The sequence below is a fragment of the Mixophyes fleayi genome, chromosome 9, assembly GCF_038048845.1.
Source record: "Mixophyes fleayi isolate aMixFle1 chromosome 9, aMixFle1.hap1, whole genome shotgun sequence".
In the NCBI taxonomy this organism is placed as follows: domain Eukaryota; kingdom Metazoa; phylum Chordata; class Amphibia; order Anura; family Limnodynastidae; genus Mixophyes; species Mixophyes fleayi.
In genome coordinates, this window is record NC_134410.1 from 97,559,846 (window position 1) to 97,574,531 (window position 14,686).

The following is a 14,686-nucleotide window of genomic DNA, read 5'->3' on the forward strand; positions in this document are numbered from 1 at the left end:
GTGAGATGATGACCCAGTTTCTTGGAAGGTGTTTGATGAAATTTTTCAGAAAAAAACTGTAATTTCTAATTACAGACTCTTTTCTCCTAATCGCAGCAATATTAATTAGTAAACCACAAATGACAGCTTTGTGAGCCTCATATACTTTGGAAGAGAAACATCCTCAATGAAGTTAAAGTTTAAATACTCTTGAATGACCTGAAAAACCACCTCAGATTGGGTTTTATCAACATGTAATTACTCATCCAGGCACCATTGCGGCAGTGGTAGTTTAAATTAATAGAGATATGAATGTAAAAAATATAAAAATGAAAATAAGCCACTTGAAGAGTAGAATAGATTTGGGTAAACGTTTTATACGACAAGACTTCACAGCAGCAATTCCACATGTTTTTCTTTCTTTAAATAGTTAAATAATTTTAAAGCATGCATCACTTTTCTTAGCTGTCCTCCTACAAATCAGTATGGCTGCCAGTCAGACACACACACACAGACACACACACAGACACACACACAGACACACACACAACTATCTTGATGTTATGTGATGTTAGAGTTGGGAAATTGAGGGGGAATTTTACAGTGCAGACAGAGCTCAGAGGGGTGTTCCAAATCATGTGCCATGTGACTGTGGTTGACATGGTAATTACACGACACTGTGCAAAAAATATAAATCAGTAATAGTAGCCATAATAAATAAACCAAAGTAAATTTGTTATATTTGAAATAAATATATACAAATAAACAGCAAAAAAAGAAAAAAAGGTACACACTAAGTTCAGTATTGGGAACAAGACTGGGTCTACATCTCTAGAGCAGACAGACACAGAACCATTGGCATCTTAAGCCTCACCAATATAATGGTCACAAATTTAACAATATCACATTTAATGATATTTAATTATTATACATATACATTAACCAGCACCTGCTTGTGAGTACACTCAAACATTCAAATTATAAAAAAGGTTGTAGGTTTTCATAACAGGAAATATTCCACAATTGTTTACAAAATGGGACTGTTATGCAGTATAAAGTATACTCTACATTGCAAGTGGGATTAGGCACACCTGTATCTAAGCAAACAGTTTTAAAAAGTTTTAAACTATTCTCAAAAGTTTTTTTCTGTGATAAAAAAAAAAATGTACAAAAAATCAAATGCAGCTTAAAGGTACTTTTCAATTTCTGTCAAATCATCACAAAGCTGTTAGCTTGCTCATTTTAATTGTCAAAGTATTAGCAGAGTCTGAAACTGGGATGGGCTCAAGCTAGAGTGTTGAAAGTGTTTACAGCAGCAAAGGCTGAGTAATGTCTCACTTCAGTGGTTCTATACATATATTTACTGGGCCAGGGTGAAAAAAAAGAGAACACAACTTTTTGGTCAGTGTGAGAAATCTCATTGGAAAAAAGAACACATGTAAAATCCAAATGTTATTGCAAAATATTTAAAATGACTTGTCATAATTATATTCAAGTGTGGAAGCTATACAATATATCAGAAGTTAATATTGCCCTGGATAACCACTATAGAAACTTTACTCTCTAAACCATCACCAAGGTCATTAATAAATATATTAAAAAGGAGTGTCCCCAGCATGGATCCTTGAGGTACTCCACTTGACCAATTAGAAAATGTTCCATTCATCACAACTCTCTGTTCCCTATTCTCTAACTAGTTTTTGATCAAAGTACAAATGTTGTTTCCTAGACCCAGTTCCCTTATTTTGTAAACCAACCTCTTGTGTGGCACTGTATCAAAGGCCTTTGCAAAATCTAAGTAGACCACATCTACTGTGCTGCCCTTGTCTAAGTTCCCACTAACTTCCTTGTAGAAACTAATTAGATTAGTTTGAGATTATTATTATTATTATTAATATTTATTTATAAGGCGCCACAAGGCATCCGCAGCGCCGTACAGAGACAAACAAAATCACAATACAATGGGAGACAGCACAGTACAGTAAACACAGCAACTCAGTACGCTCAATGCACAGCTAGAGAGGGCGGGGAAGGGGGAGGGAGGATCCGCAAACGACGGGGCCCAAGAAGGAGGGCGCGGAAGACAGGGAGACCCCCAGGGGGGAGGAGGGAGCGAGAGTGGGCGTGGGGTGGAGGACCCTCGAGGAGGAGGGCTAAGTAGCTGGAGAGCAAAGTTAGAAGTGGTGGAAACAGGAGGAGAGATGGCCCTGCTCAGAGGAGCGTACAATCTAAGGGGAGGGGTGGACAGACAAATGATGAACTATCCTTCACAATAGCACTTTGTGAATGTTTGTAATAAATAATATGACTTTTTCATGCACTAAATATTCAGCTAATAGCATCATAAAAAACAGTTTATACAGGTCTAGAAGCAGGAATCTGGAGAAGGACACCTGACAGTTTCAAGGAACAATGACCTGAGGAATCCACCAATGCCAGGTTGATTTCCTGGGAGGTCAAAACCCTTCAACCTATGAATGAAGACTTTAATACTGTAACTGTGTATCTCATTGCCTTTTACAATTATATATTGTGTAAATTGTTGAGCTGGTTTGGAAACCAGAGCGTTCTCATAGAAGCTTGTGCTAGTGCTAGCAGGCACATGCTTTTGTAAACCAAACTTTGCCTTGCATTTGCGGATAAAACTTATGTGCTTTAGAACCAGGGGCGGATCTAGACTTTTTTCTTAGGGGGGGGGGCGCGATTTTTTTGGGGAGGGACGATTTAGTCCCTGTCCACTTTTTGATAACTAAGGCTGCCTGTGGCTGCACACTAGTGCAGGTCCGGGCAGGTAGAGTGTGCTGCCTGGCTGCTCTGATTGTGTTTAAAACACCACCGCCCCCCCACCCTGGATCCGCCACTATTTAGAACCACAGTGATGGCATCGGATAATCTTTATTTTTTAAACGATAGCTACGGACTTGACAATGTGTTTGTTATGATTGATTTAGAAGAGGTTGTCCATTTAATCTTCTCCTTTTGCCTTAATAATTTTTCAATAGTCATTCCAAAATGATATAAGGGAGAAAAGCTTTAAGAAAAGGAATGGAACAAACAGAATGATGAACAGATTTAGTCTAAAAGTGACTTACCTCCATTTTTGAGCAGATTATAAACTTTGTACTTTTTGTTTTAAACTTAAAATGTATCAAGTTAAATCTTTTCACAAAGTTATTCTCTCAGTATATTTTCCTTCAATACTGCTTCTCCAAGCTTCCCCATTGGTTATTTCAGCTATCAAACAATAACTGTCTGTACACTTACTTCTAACCTCTGTTCAAAGCAGAAATCATTCATACAGGTTTTTGTTTTTGCAGTTATCGAATAGCTGCTGTATTATTGTTGTAAAATATATGCAAAGCTGGAGTAATGTGTCACGACACCAACACATTGTAACTCAAGTTAATACATCAGATACATTAGTGATAATCTTATATGTGCTAGATAAAACATTATTATTATTTATGGAAATAACATATAATCTGTCTGCATATAAAGCTTTTTTTAAAAGGAAGCATTCAATGCCAGTGTAAATTCAATATTTCCATGCAGTCTGTACAAATCCACATCTGAGACACATAGAATTTACAGTTTTCTGGAACTTATGAAATCTAAAAATGTTTAAAAAACTTTAAACAGTGAAAATATACTTCCTTGCAAAGCTTACATTTATACAAGCACTGTCATTGAGATGTACCAGTATTCATCCAATACACCAATATATACACCAATTATAAAGATAATCAATTAATTACCAATTATTCTTCAGGCTTGATATTTTTTTACTTGAAAGTAGCTATTTAAAATGTTTCAGACTCCTTTACCAGAATCATTTTATGACATTATTGGCTCCAGGGCAGGGATCACATTACTGGACTTTCATGTTCATTTGTAAAACTCATGAGGTATCTTGCAACTATATGTCAAAATTGATTTTTTTACTTTTTATTTGATGTTGTGGATTACCTGGCCTATAAAAGTAAATGCTCTCTTTTTAGCAAGGGACCTCTTGTCTTTAGCAGAGGCTGATATAGAATCTATTTTAATGCCTCACCATTAATTCATCACCATTAGTAGGAGGTGTAGTAGGTTAGGCTAGGTACACACTGAAGACGTGTTATCTCAAACGATTGTACCTACGACTGAAGAGCCGATCAGTCTGGCGATTCACGCATACACAATGACACGATTTACCTTCAGATCTGTGCTCTTCATCTGGTCCTCTAGTCTTCAAAGAATGACAGCACAATATTCATTCATTTATTCATTTATTCATTCATTCATTCACTACTGTCACATTGCCACACTGATTAAAACCGCCTTGTTATTGCTATTTACATGTCCTAACAAATTTCGTTAGCTTCTGTGAATCTGAATCGAAACAATCTGTCTCAGAACAAATAAATGAATTATTCCTTCTACAGCATTCTCTACATTTATTCACCGGGACATTCATCGCTAGCATCGGCTGAAAAGAGCCTGTCTCTGTAAACTCTCTGGAGATCGTGAGCATGAGTGCATACAAACTACATGGTCGGTCGGAAAACATTAAACAGTATGACCAACCAAATGAATAGATGATCGGCACTTTGGGATGACTTTAGATCATTGTGTCACTATACACACTCACACGATATCTGACCAAACGGCTGATTGGAGATTTACGTGTAGTCATCGGGCCAGTGTGTAGCTAGCCTTATTACTAGCATGGTAGGTCTATAGAAAATGCCCCTTTTGCCCCATTTAGTAAAATGACCCTGCCCTCTATTATTAATTAAAACAGACCACCTTACATCTATGTAAGTTTGAGAACTAAATGTATAAAGGACACCTTGATAGGTTATTTGTTTATTTAGATTAAAACACCTTCATATCTCTGCTGTCTATTTTGACATCTATATTTGTAGCTTTAGCATGAATTGAGAGGCATTGAATGCTGAATCAGGGGCGGACCCAGACATTTGCCCTACAAGGGGCGATTTTAGGGGGGACGATTTAGGCCCCGCCCCCTTTTTGTGTTCTAAGGCTGCCGGCGGCTGCACAGTATGTGCAGGTCCGTTCGGCAGTGACAGTGTGCTGTCCCGCTGCTCTGATTGTGTTTAAAACACAATCAGAGCAGCCGGGCAGCATACTGTCACTGCTGAACGGACCTGCACAGTGTGCAGCTGTCGGCAGCAAGCCCCGATCGCCCCCCCCCTGGATCCGCCACTGTGCTGAATACTATACAATTTAATCACTGTAAAGCTTGCATGCTTTAAATCCCATAGTAATACCTGTTTATATACTAGCTCTTAATAGAGTCAAATATATTCTATCCATGAGCACCAAAAATTGCTTCACGGTTTTGATTACTTGCCTTTATTAACCTACAATAACCTTTTCATTGCTCTTCGCTGCGGAGCCAAAGATCCATCCATAAAAATGTATTTACAGCCTTTCTATTATGCACTGACAGTTATATATACATACAGTAGTTACAGCTTATAATTGAAATTCAAAGTAACTTAATTGAGGTCTTTAAGCATTGAGAACTGGAAAGTTTCTACTCATTCGTTTTACATAACCTAAAAAAAAAACATCCCTAGTTTACTGCTGATGTGATCAGTTTTTCGTCCAAATTCTTTCTTTTTGCTTTAGACGGCAGATTTCCTGGTAAACCACACTTAGTGCTAACTTACAAGGCAGATGGAAAATGGTTTGGTAAAAAGGAAATGATGCTTCCCTACTCTTTTGGTTTGGGAGTCTGCACGGATTCTTTCGCTTCTAACAGAGAGAGAGAGAGAGAGAGAGAGAGAGAGAGAGAGAGAGAGAGAGAGTGAGAGAGAGACAGAGACAAAAAAAAGAGGGAGAGAGAGTGTGCCAATAAATTGAGGAGTTGTAATGATACAAAGGAACATTTTATTTTATGAAAACACTTTCTACCTTCCATATTTATTATTTTACATCACAGTGCAATAGATTTCACCTAGAATTCAGTGCCAGGACCATGTGTTTTGGCTAATTGTTCAAAAATAACCGTAGGCACTGATCTAATGAGTAAATATCAATATTAATCATATTTTTGATATTTTTTAAGATAAAAAAACATAATTAAAAAAATATCTGCTTGACTACAGCAGCTGTCTTCAGAATGATGCTACCTTCACACACAAAATAACTTCAACTATAAACTATGCAGAATAACTTAATTTAAAATAATTTGAATGTGTTTTGGCACCCTAGGAAAATAACTGCACCTCAAGATCTTTATACAAAAACATGATGTTATTGCAGGAATGTAGCACAGCAATGGCTATATTTTCAGCTTCTGTGTGTTCAAAGGGTCTTAAATGCACTATGACAAACAAGATTATTTCAGAGACCTTCACGGAGTATTCAGAAGATAATCAACCTACTTTAAAGATCATTAAGTAGTCAACTAGCATCTTCAATTTCAATTTCCTGAAATAATGAGTAAAAGTCTAAGTATGTCTGATGATAGGAAAATTATTTGTTGAATACTTTGTATCAATCACGTTTTGTTGGATGACTTGGGGCTAGATTTACTAAGCTGCAAATTTGAAAAAGTGGGGATGTTGCCTATAGCAACCAATCAGATTCTGGCTGTCATTTTGTAGAAAGTACTAAAAAAATGAAAGCTAGAATCTGATTGGTTGCTATAGGCAACATCCCCACTTTTTCAAACCCGCAGCTTAGTAAATCTAGCCCTTGGAGATTTTTCAGTAATTGTTTTATCTCAACTATTTTTATCTGCACATCATTCCACCTAATTATTTTACCCTACACGTATACTTAAGAATGATTTATAATGACAAGATGAAACCAATAACTTTTTTTTTACTTGGACACCTATTAAGTCATGGAAAAGCTGGAAATTCACAAAGCACAAGATATATTTTTCCTTCAGATACATCAACGTAGGAAAAAAAATGTGTATCTAGTGCTGGACTTGTACCCCCATGCTTAGGTAAAACACACATAGATTCATATCAGGGTTAAATTTTCCCTATGGGGGCTTAGGCTATATGCTGTTGGTATTAGAATAATCAAACCCATTTTGCAATACTTCCATGCACCACCATGTATATTATGCAATGATATCATATGCAGTTGTTTAATGTCATGAAACATTTTATATTCAACATAATAAGTGCGATTGAACAAAAGACACAGATTCATCAAACTCAATCTTCTCTAATGTCTGGTGGTATTGCACTATACACAAAGACAGAAGAAAGAACAAGTGTTATATTGTGTTGCACGAACACTAAACTGTCTAAAATTTATTACATATAGTTTCTGATCATTTAAAACAACACAACTTTATTTCTCTTTATTAAAATATATCTTAATGAGAATAGTGTTATTCAATTATTTAAAGTGTAGTGAGTTAAAAACCATATGTTGTGAATAATCTCATTATTATAATATTTATCCAAATGATATGTTGTAATATGTCCTCAAGTTAGAAATCGGTATAGGCATGTTAGTATGATCTTTTATCATTTTTAATTGAGGGACTGTTAATTATGCTTTATGAGTCATACGTGGCATAGCATTGGTAGGGGAGCTGTTAATCGCCCATTTTAAAAATGATAATAATTAAAAAATTAATAGAATACTTTCAAATTTATGTCCAGGTGTGTCACATTAATAAGCTACTTAACCAAATATACAAATTGACCCAATATGAAAAGACATCCTCAATATTCAGTAGTGGACATGTAAATGTTCTTACACCATGATCACAGTTAAGATATTACATATTGTATGTATACTTACTCTCTATGGAGTCGAGTGCAAAGTAATTGTAATACACTACTCTACTGCTACTACTATTGACATATTTGCATTTCATAATAAAACAGGTCTAGGAGTCCACTAGCCTTGTATTCAATTATTTACATATATATATATATATATATATATATATATATATATATATATATATATATATATATATATATATATACATATATATATATATATATATATATATATATATACATATATATATATATATATATATATATATATATATATATATATGTAGTTCAAGTGAGCTGGTATGTGGTGGCTCAAATTCCTTTCACTTACATTCTCCATAAAGCTATTTCTAAGTTTCCATACCACCACTTCTAAATTTCCACTTTGACTACTGTAGATAGTTAGATATTCTTTTACATTTTCTCTAAAGTGTATGAGGAGCTCAAAGACCTTTCTTCCAAACATCATCAAGACTGATTAAAAACCCCTCAATAAAAGAAAGATGAGATGTTAGCTAGCCTTATCCATTTCACCACATCTATGGCAGCCAGATGGTCCAATGTTTACTAGGAAATCTATCTTTCTTGTTGGAAAAGACTGCAATGAATAAAAAAAAGTTGCAGATTGAAATGTCATTATTCTGTGTGGGAAGTCTAGCAGGAGGTTGGATGAATTGGGGACATACTTTGTCTTTACCTCCTTAGTCTTCATTTCATGCAAATGTAGAAAACTGTTATAAATATTCTCTGCAATGTTAAAAGCAATTAGCATGTACTGATACATCTCAGTGCCCTCGGGCCATTGCAGGAAGTGATGGATGCTAATTTAATCAACCCCTTGCAGCATCAATTATTGCTATGGCTGATTGTTTTCTAAAATATCATTATACTGTCTGTGTGTTCTAATAATTAATAACTTATGTAAGGCTGCATAAAAAAATGAATAGATTTTAACAGATAGAGATATTTTCAGTAGCATCTCATTATTAGATTGAAAAATAAATATATGCAGTGGCAGTAAAATGTATTAGATGCTTGAAGGGATGACTCGGTACAGTACAATAAAACGCTAGTGAAAGACCTTTTTAGCATTTTGGTCATGCACCAATCTCAATGCTTTCTAAGTTTTTTTCTCCTTGACAACAGTGTGTGAAATCATATTGTGTAGGTCTCTCCTTCTCCTGATTCCCACAAGGTCATTGTAACAAAAGAAAGTACTAGCAGCCTCTTGTTGCCCAGGGAAAGGAAAATAGAGGAAAATATAGTGAAATTGCAGACATGGCACAGGGAAAGAGAGATTACTATATTACTCTTGTAATGTAAACATACATGATTAGTGTCAATACATGAGACTGCTGACAGAATGTCAATATAGGAATTAAGTAGCATCCTACAGCTATTACATATGTACTTACCTGGATATGTAATGCCCAGAGAACTAAGGCACAATCCCAATGACCTGTGCCATGTTCAGTAGGCAAAGCCTTCACTCAAAAAACCCACCATGTAAATGGCAAGTGATTGGCACAGTGAGAGGCCTCTTCCCCTGAAATTGTATTGCTTATTTCCATATTTGTCCTCGGTGGTCCCTTTTTGTTCTCCCTAACTTTTACACTGTTTAAAGTAGGATCCCTGCTACTAACAAAAAATATTGCAACAAATCAACCTGGTCAGATAGTTCATAAATGCATCATGTTCAATTCTGTTCAAATTCTAGCTGTACTGATGCAGAATAAGACAAAACTACAGAGAGATAATTGCCAATTTGGACCTTGACACAGGAAAACATTTTTTTTTTTTATGCCATACATGGCAATGAGATAAATTCACTGGATCAATCAATTCAATGATGGCATTTACAATATATATATATATATATATATATATATATATATATATATATATATATATATATATATATATACATATATATATATATATATATATATATATATATATATATATATATATTATAGCCCCAGTTTCGACTTGTAAGAAAAGCTTCCAGTTAATTTTCAATCCATTTATTTACTTTGCAAACACCAGTTTGTTCCATTGACAGTGAATTCCATGAAAGTTGGGCTTTCAAACAACTGTCTTGAATTAAATAAATTAGGTTGAAATATACATATTTGCCAATACAACATTGCTTGAATTGTGTAACATAGAATATCCAGTAATAGCTAGCCCATACTTGTGAACTTTTAAAATGACCACTCTGGGTAATCCGGGTAGATGTACAGGGGACCATGCAATTCATGTCATCACGGTGACACCCCCTGTACAATGTAGCAACTATTTGCAGTATGCATCAGGGGCGGGGCCATAATGCTGCATGAATCGCATCATCAGGTCCTAATCCCACCCATTTCACTAGGGAAGTCGACAGGATTTGGTTGTGTACCTGCTTTTTTGGAATTCCGAGAGGGTTCTCTGAAATTCAGGAGTCTCCCAGACCCTCCAAAAGGGTAGACAAGTATGGTCTAGCCTCCTATATAGTAATCTTGTTTTGTTTGGTTGCTTTGAGTTACAGACACTGGTAAGCAGCCTTAGGGCTGCCTGACTCACCCTTCAAACTCCACTTTGTGTTATCTTGCAGAGCTTTACTGTGAGGATTCAAACATCAGCTCATGCAAGCATGATGCTGGCAGCTTGGGGATGGTGTCACAGAGTAGAGACAGATAGATTTCAGTGCTGGTATTTGGATACATGTTTGCAATTAATTGTGGAAGTTGTAGTTTATTTCTACAATTATTGCACATAGTGCTATGATATAACAGCTAATTTTTCTTCCCACCACTTGAACTGCATGTTTGAAACATACAGTATAATACCAGGACACTGCTACTGCAATTCCCATAGCTTTTACATAAAGTGTTTCTGGGGTACAAAAACAAACAACCCCCCCATTTCTTGGGTAAATATCAGCTTTTTTACATACATTACTTAAAGATGGAACTATTCTTTAACATCATATATTTCATTGATTTAATTATACGCTTTATTGCAACATAACATTGCAAACAGCTACACCAGTAACAAAATGCAACACATGCTATCATGGAACACTTCCAAAATGATTTATTTAACACATGTGCTTTTTATGACTGTACTTAGCATGTGTGTAAAGTAATGCTTCCCGTCCACAAAAAATAGATCTATTTATTTTGTGGGAACTTACCTCTTTCTCAACTGGAGAGAAGGAGCAGACAGGTCCATTGTCATCTCCCATTGAAATCAATGCACGTCCTTCAGTCCTACACCTAAACTTCTTTCTCTCTCTTGGAGGCAATGACTTACATGAAGGGATGCAAAGCCATGCCAATATGGCTAGAGTGATTTTAAGACTCAGATCACGAACTCTCCCGAAGTCAGGCATATTATGCTTGCCAGCTTGGCTGTGACTCTCAATTTGCAGAGGGTCCCCAAGAGGATGACGTGGGCACACCGGGAACACTTGGTGGATACAAAAGATATGGTAGATATATACATCAAGATAAACCAATATATAAATAAAACCAATAAAAAAAGCGATATTGTATAAAATTCACAACAGGCACGATAAAATATTGTTCTCCTTTCTAATGCACAATGGTAGAAAATATTGCAAATCAAGAGGACTGTTCCCTCGCCATGTGACTAGTCAACAGTTTAAAATATTAAGATCTGATACATTCTCAGGTGACAAGCAATACAAAATTAGAGTGAAATTCTTGGGAAAACGCCACAACTGATAGCAACAGATACATTTTTCTATATTGTGGCACATATAATAAATAAAAACATTGAATTAAGGTTTCACTACTACTAAAAAAATGGTCTGATTATTATCATTTTCTCAATGAAAATAGTCCTTAAGGAGAGTGACAGCTGAGACTTACTGTATGTTACTCATTGGTAATTCCTTTATTGCATGATTTCCTTGTCTGCTGTGTATCAGTCAAGTAAGTGGGGTCTGCTGAAAATGTGGAACAGGCCACACAAATTTGACAATGGGACAATTTAACTAAACAGAACTAGGGAACTCTTGGATTTGTCACATTAAGTGTCAACTGTTTATGGACTCAGCTTGGATTTAGTATGGTATTGCCTTAACCACTTAAAAGTAACATAGGTGTTGATGTAAGCATGAAGATACTGGAGACAAATGGAAAATTTTATATAATTCCCACTGTCTATCTATACCTTGATAGTTAATGAAGCTTATGACAATATAGAAAACAATCGTGTTTTGTGGAGGTCAATGTGTTGCACAGTGAGAATATAAAAGGTGAAAGAAAAATAAGGGAAAAAGATAAATTAAGCAGGCAATGCTTCAGTACTGTTTACACAGCTATATAGCAAATACAGTCTACACACATGTTTAGAGCAGTCTAGGCTACTAATAGTCACAGGGAGTAGTCACAGGTGTTTCCCAAGTACCACCCAAGAAGAATGACTGTTTGAGGGGCTTTAAGCTCCCTTAAATAAAGTTATAGACATGCAAGGTTTCTTTATGTGTGCTGTTTCTTTCCATGTCATATTCTAGATTGGCCTGATTCTCAGTGGGTGTTAATTATTTCATGATCTTGAATGAATCCTGAGAAAATGGCAAATAATTAGCTCATGGTGAATCTCTGAAATTCTTTCATCAGTTCTGAATTGTACAAATCAATTTGCCCCTCTCTAGTTACTAGTCTCCAGATTACTGTAGGAAAGACGCATAGAACGATGGATGGTTTGTAACTTAACCTTTATCCTTTGGGCTTTACCTTAAATCAAAGAAGCAGACCATGAGCTGATGGAAAAGTGCTTTATCATCTGGAATATTGAGATCTGCTAATGTCATTTCCTTTTCCAATTCATTTTCATTTCCATGTATCAGGTAGTGACCATGTTTTATTCCAAAATGTTTAATAGTTCAACCACTCCAAAACATGAATAGAACAATGGTTTAGTTTGCAGATTTGTGAAGACCATCTGATTGGGACAGGTTAAAAGAGATTTAATGTATTCACTTGCATTATAATAAAACCTAACATAAGTTGGTTCATCAAGAACTGAAATTTCCTGTGCCAGATAGTTTTGAGCATACGCTTGTTGCAAAGCACCATATAAACAACTATATCCCAAAATGTAAATTAAAAAGTATTGTGTCAATAGCAACAGGGACCAACTCTGTTGTAAGATGTACTAAGATAATCCAAATGAATACTCACATTGTTCTATACCTATGTTTATATAAAATGCTTTCAGTAGATTCCTTTTAATGTAAATGTATGCGTCTTAAGTGAGAGCTAAGAATAACTGCATTAAAGTAAACTATTAGAAATAACCTCTAATTCAGTCCTGAATTAATGTGGCCCTCTCTCAAGGCATAAACATGATTGCAAAGCACAAGTTCACTCAAAACTAATTTTTGTTCCTTTATCATTTTTATTATTATTTTATTATAAATTTTGTTTTAACAGTCACATTTTTTTAGACCAAATAGTGTTACCATCTGGATCTTGCAGCTGTTTCATAGGACTAATATTGTCTTTTATCCACTTATACAGAACAAAAGGTCTAAGATGGACCTGACATTTTCTTTGATTTTGCAAAAGGAAAAAACTTTGTAAATCACTCAGAATGTAACATCACAGTATGTTAAATATGATTACACAGATCTTCTAATAGTATAAAGAAGGAAAGGGAGATATACTTTGATGTTTCTCTCAATTGTGTGCAAAAACGACGGCTACATGCAGGAGTTTTAAATTGATTTTCAAAATCTTTATCTTTTAGAATAACGTGGGAGAAGAAAACATACAAAGGAACATAGAATTGACACTTCAAAGGACTAACGCAGAAGAATAAATATCAAATAAGGACGCAGCCATGGGGTATCCCATACAGGTCTTCACCTGTCTCATTTTAATGCTAAGTGCTCAGGTGAATTGTGGGCTAATAAGGAAAGTTATTCGGCATAAAAGAGAAACTGGTTTAAACTTCACCTTGCCTGAAGACAACCGGCCTGTAGTGTTTAACCATGTGTACAATATTAAAGTTCCAATGGGTTCCCTGTGCTCTGTTGACCTGGACCCTATAGGTACATCTGAAAATGAGGTAAAGCCACAGACAGCGTTCGACAAAAACTACCAGGAGACCACCCTAAGTGGTGAAAACCAGATTGTTTTTACACATCGTATCAACATTCCAAAAAGGGCATGTGGATGTGCCGCATCTCCAGATATTAAGGACCTTCTGAGCAGATTAGAGGACTTGGAAAGCTTAGTGTCATCCCTTCGAGAGCAATGTACTACAGGGGCTGGGTGCTGTTCTAGCACACAGACTGCTATAGGTGAGAATATTAAAGATTTTCTTTATTTGTTTTGCTTTCTGTTTGTTTTAATTGAGTTACATTGATTTATTAGCCATTGTTTTGCCCTCATCAAATTAGATACAATTTAATTTAATCTGGAAGCATACATAATCACATTGATCTATCAACCCTCTATAAATGTGTGTGTGGTCTTTATTAATGCTTTTCCGCAACTTTTTCTATACAGTGAATTTTAATAATATATTTTACTCTTTAGTCCACAGGGTATACTATTAGAAAATATATTTTTACCAGAGGCTAGATCGGAGGCGAAACTAGTGAGCTGTGGGCCCCTGGTACAGGGAAGCAGGGAGGAGGAAACCGGGGACCACAGCTCTTTAGTTCCGCATGTACTGGGTCCCATTAACTCCATGGGCCCCGGTACACCGCAACTGCTGCACCAATGGTAGTTACCCCATTGGGCAAGAGAGAAGCTACATTACAGTAATACTAGAGTATGCAGTACATTTAATACCAGTGGAAGATGCAAGTCATCAAAGGACGGACCTAACAATTCTGCTGCCTGCGGAGGTAACTGAAATAATGTTCCTCTCAGCAATTATACAGACTAATATTTGTGCTAACTTATTATATACGA

The 14,686-nt window shown here is 35.8% G+C and overlaps 1 protein-coding gene across 2 annotated transcripts in view; it reads left to right on the forward strand.

Moving 5' to 3' along the window:
• The window catches only part of TNC (tenascin C), a 94,322-nt gene that overhangs the window by 17,806 nt on the left and 61,830 nt on the right, over window positions 1-14,686 (forward strand). For both annotated transcript variants that reach the window (XM_075184706.1, XM_075184707.1), the window contains exon 2: window positions 13,512-14,067. In XM_075184706.1, coding sequence (XP_075040807.1) covers window positions 13,605-14,067 — 463 coding nt within the window. In that variant the 5' untranslated portion in view covers window positions 13,512-13,604. The remainder of the gene's footprint in view (window positions 1-13,511; window positions 14,068-14,686) is intronic.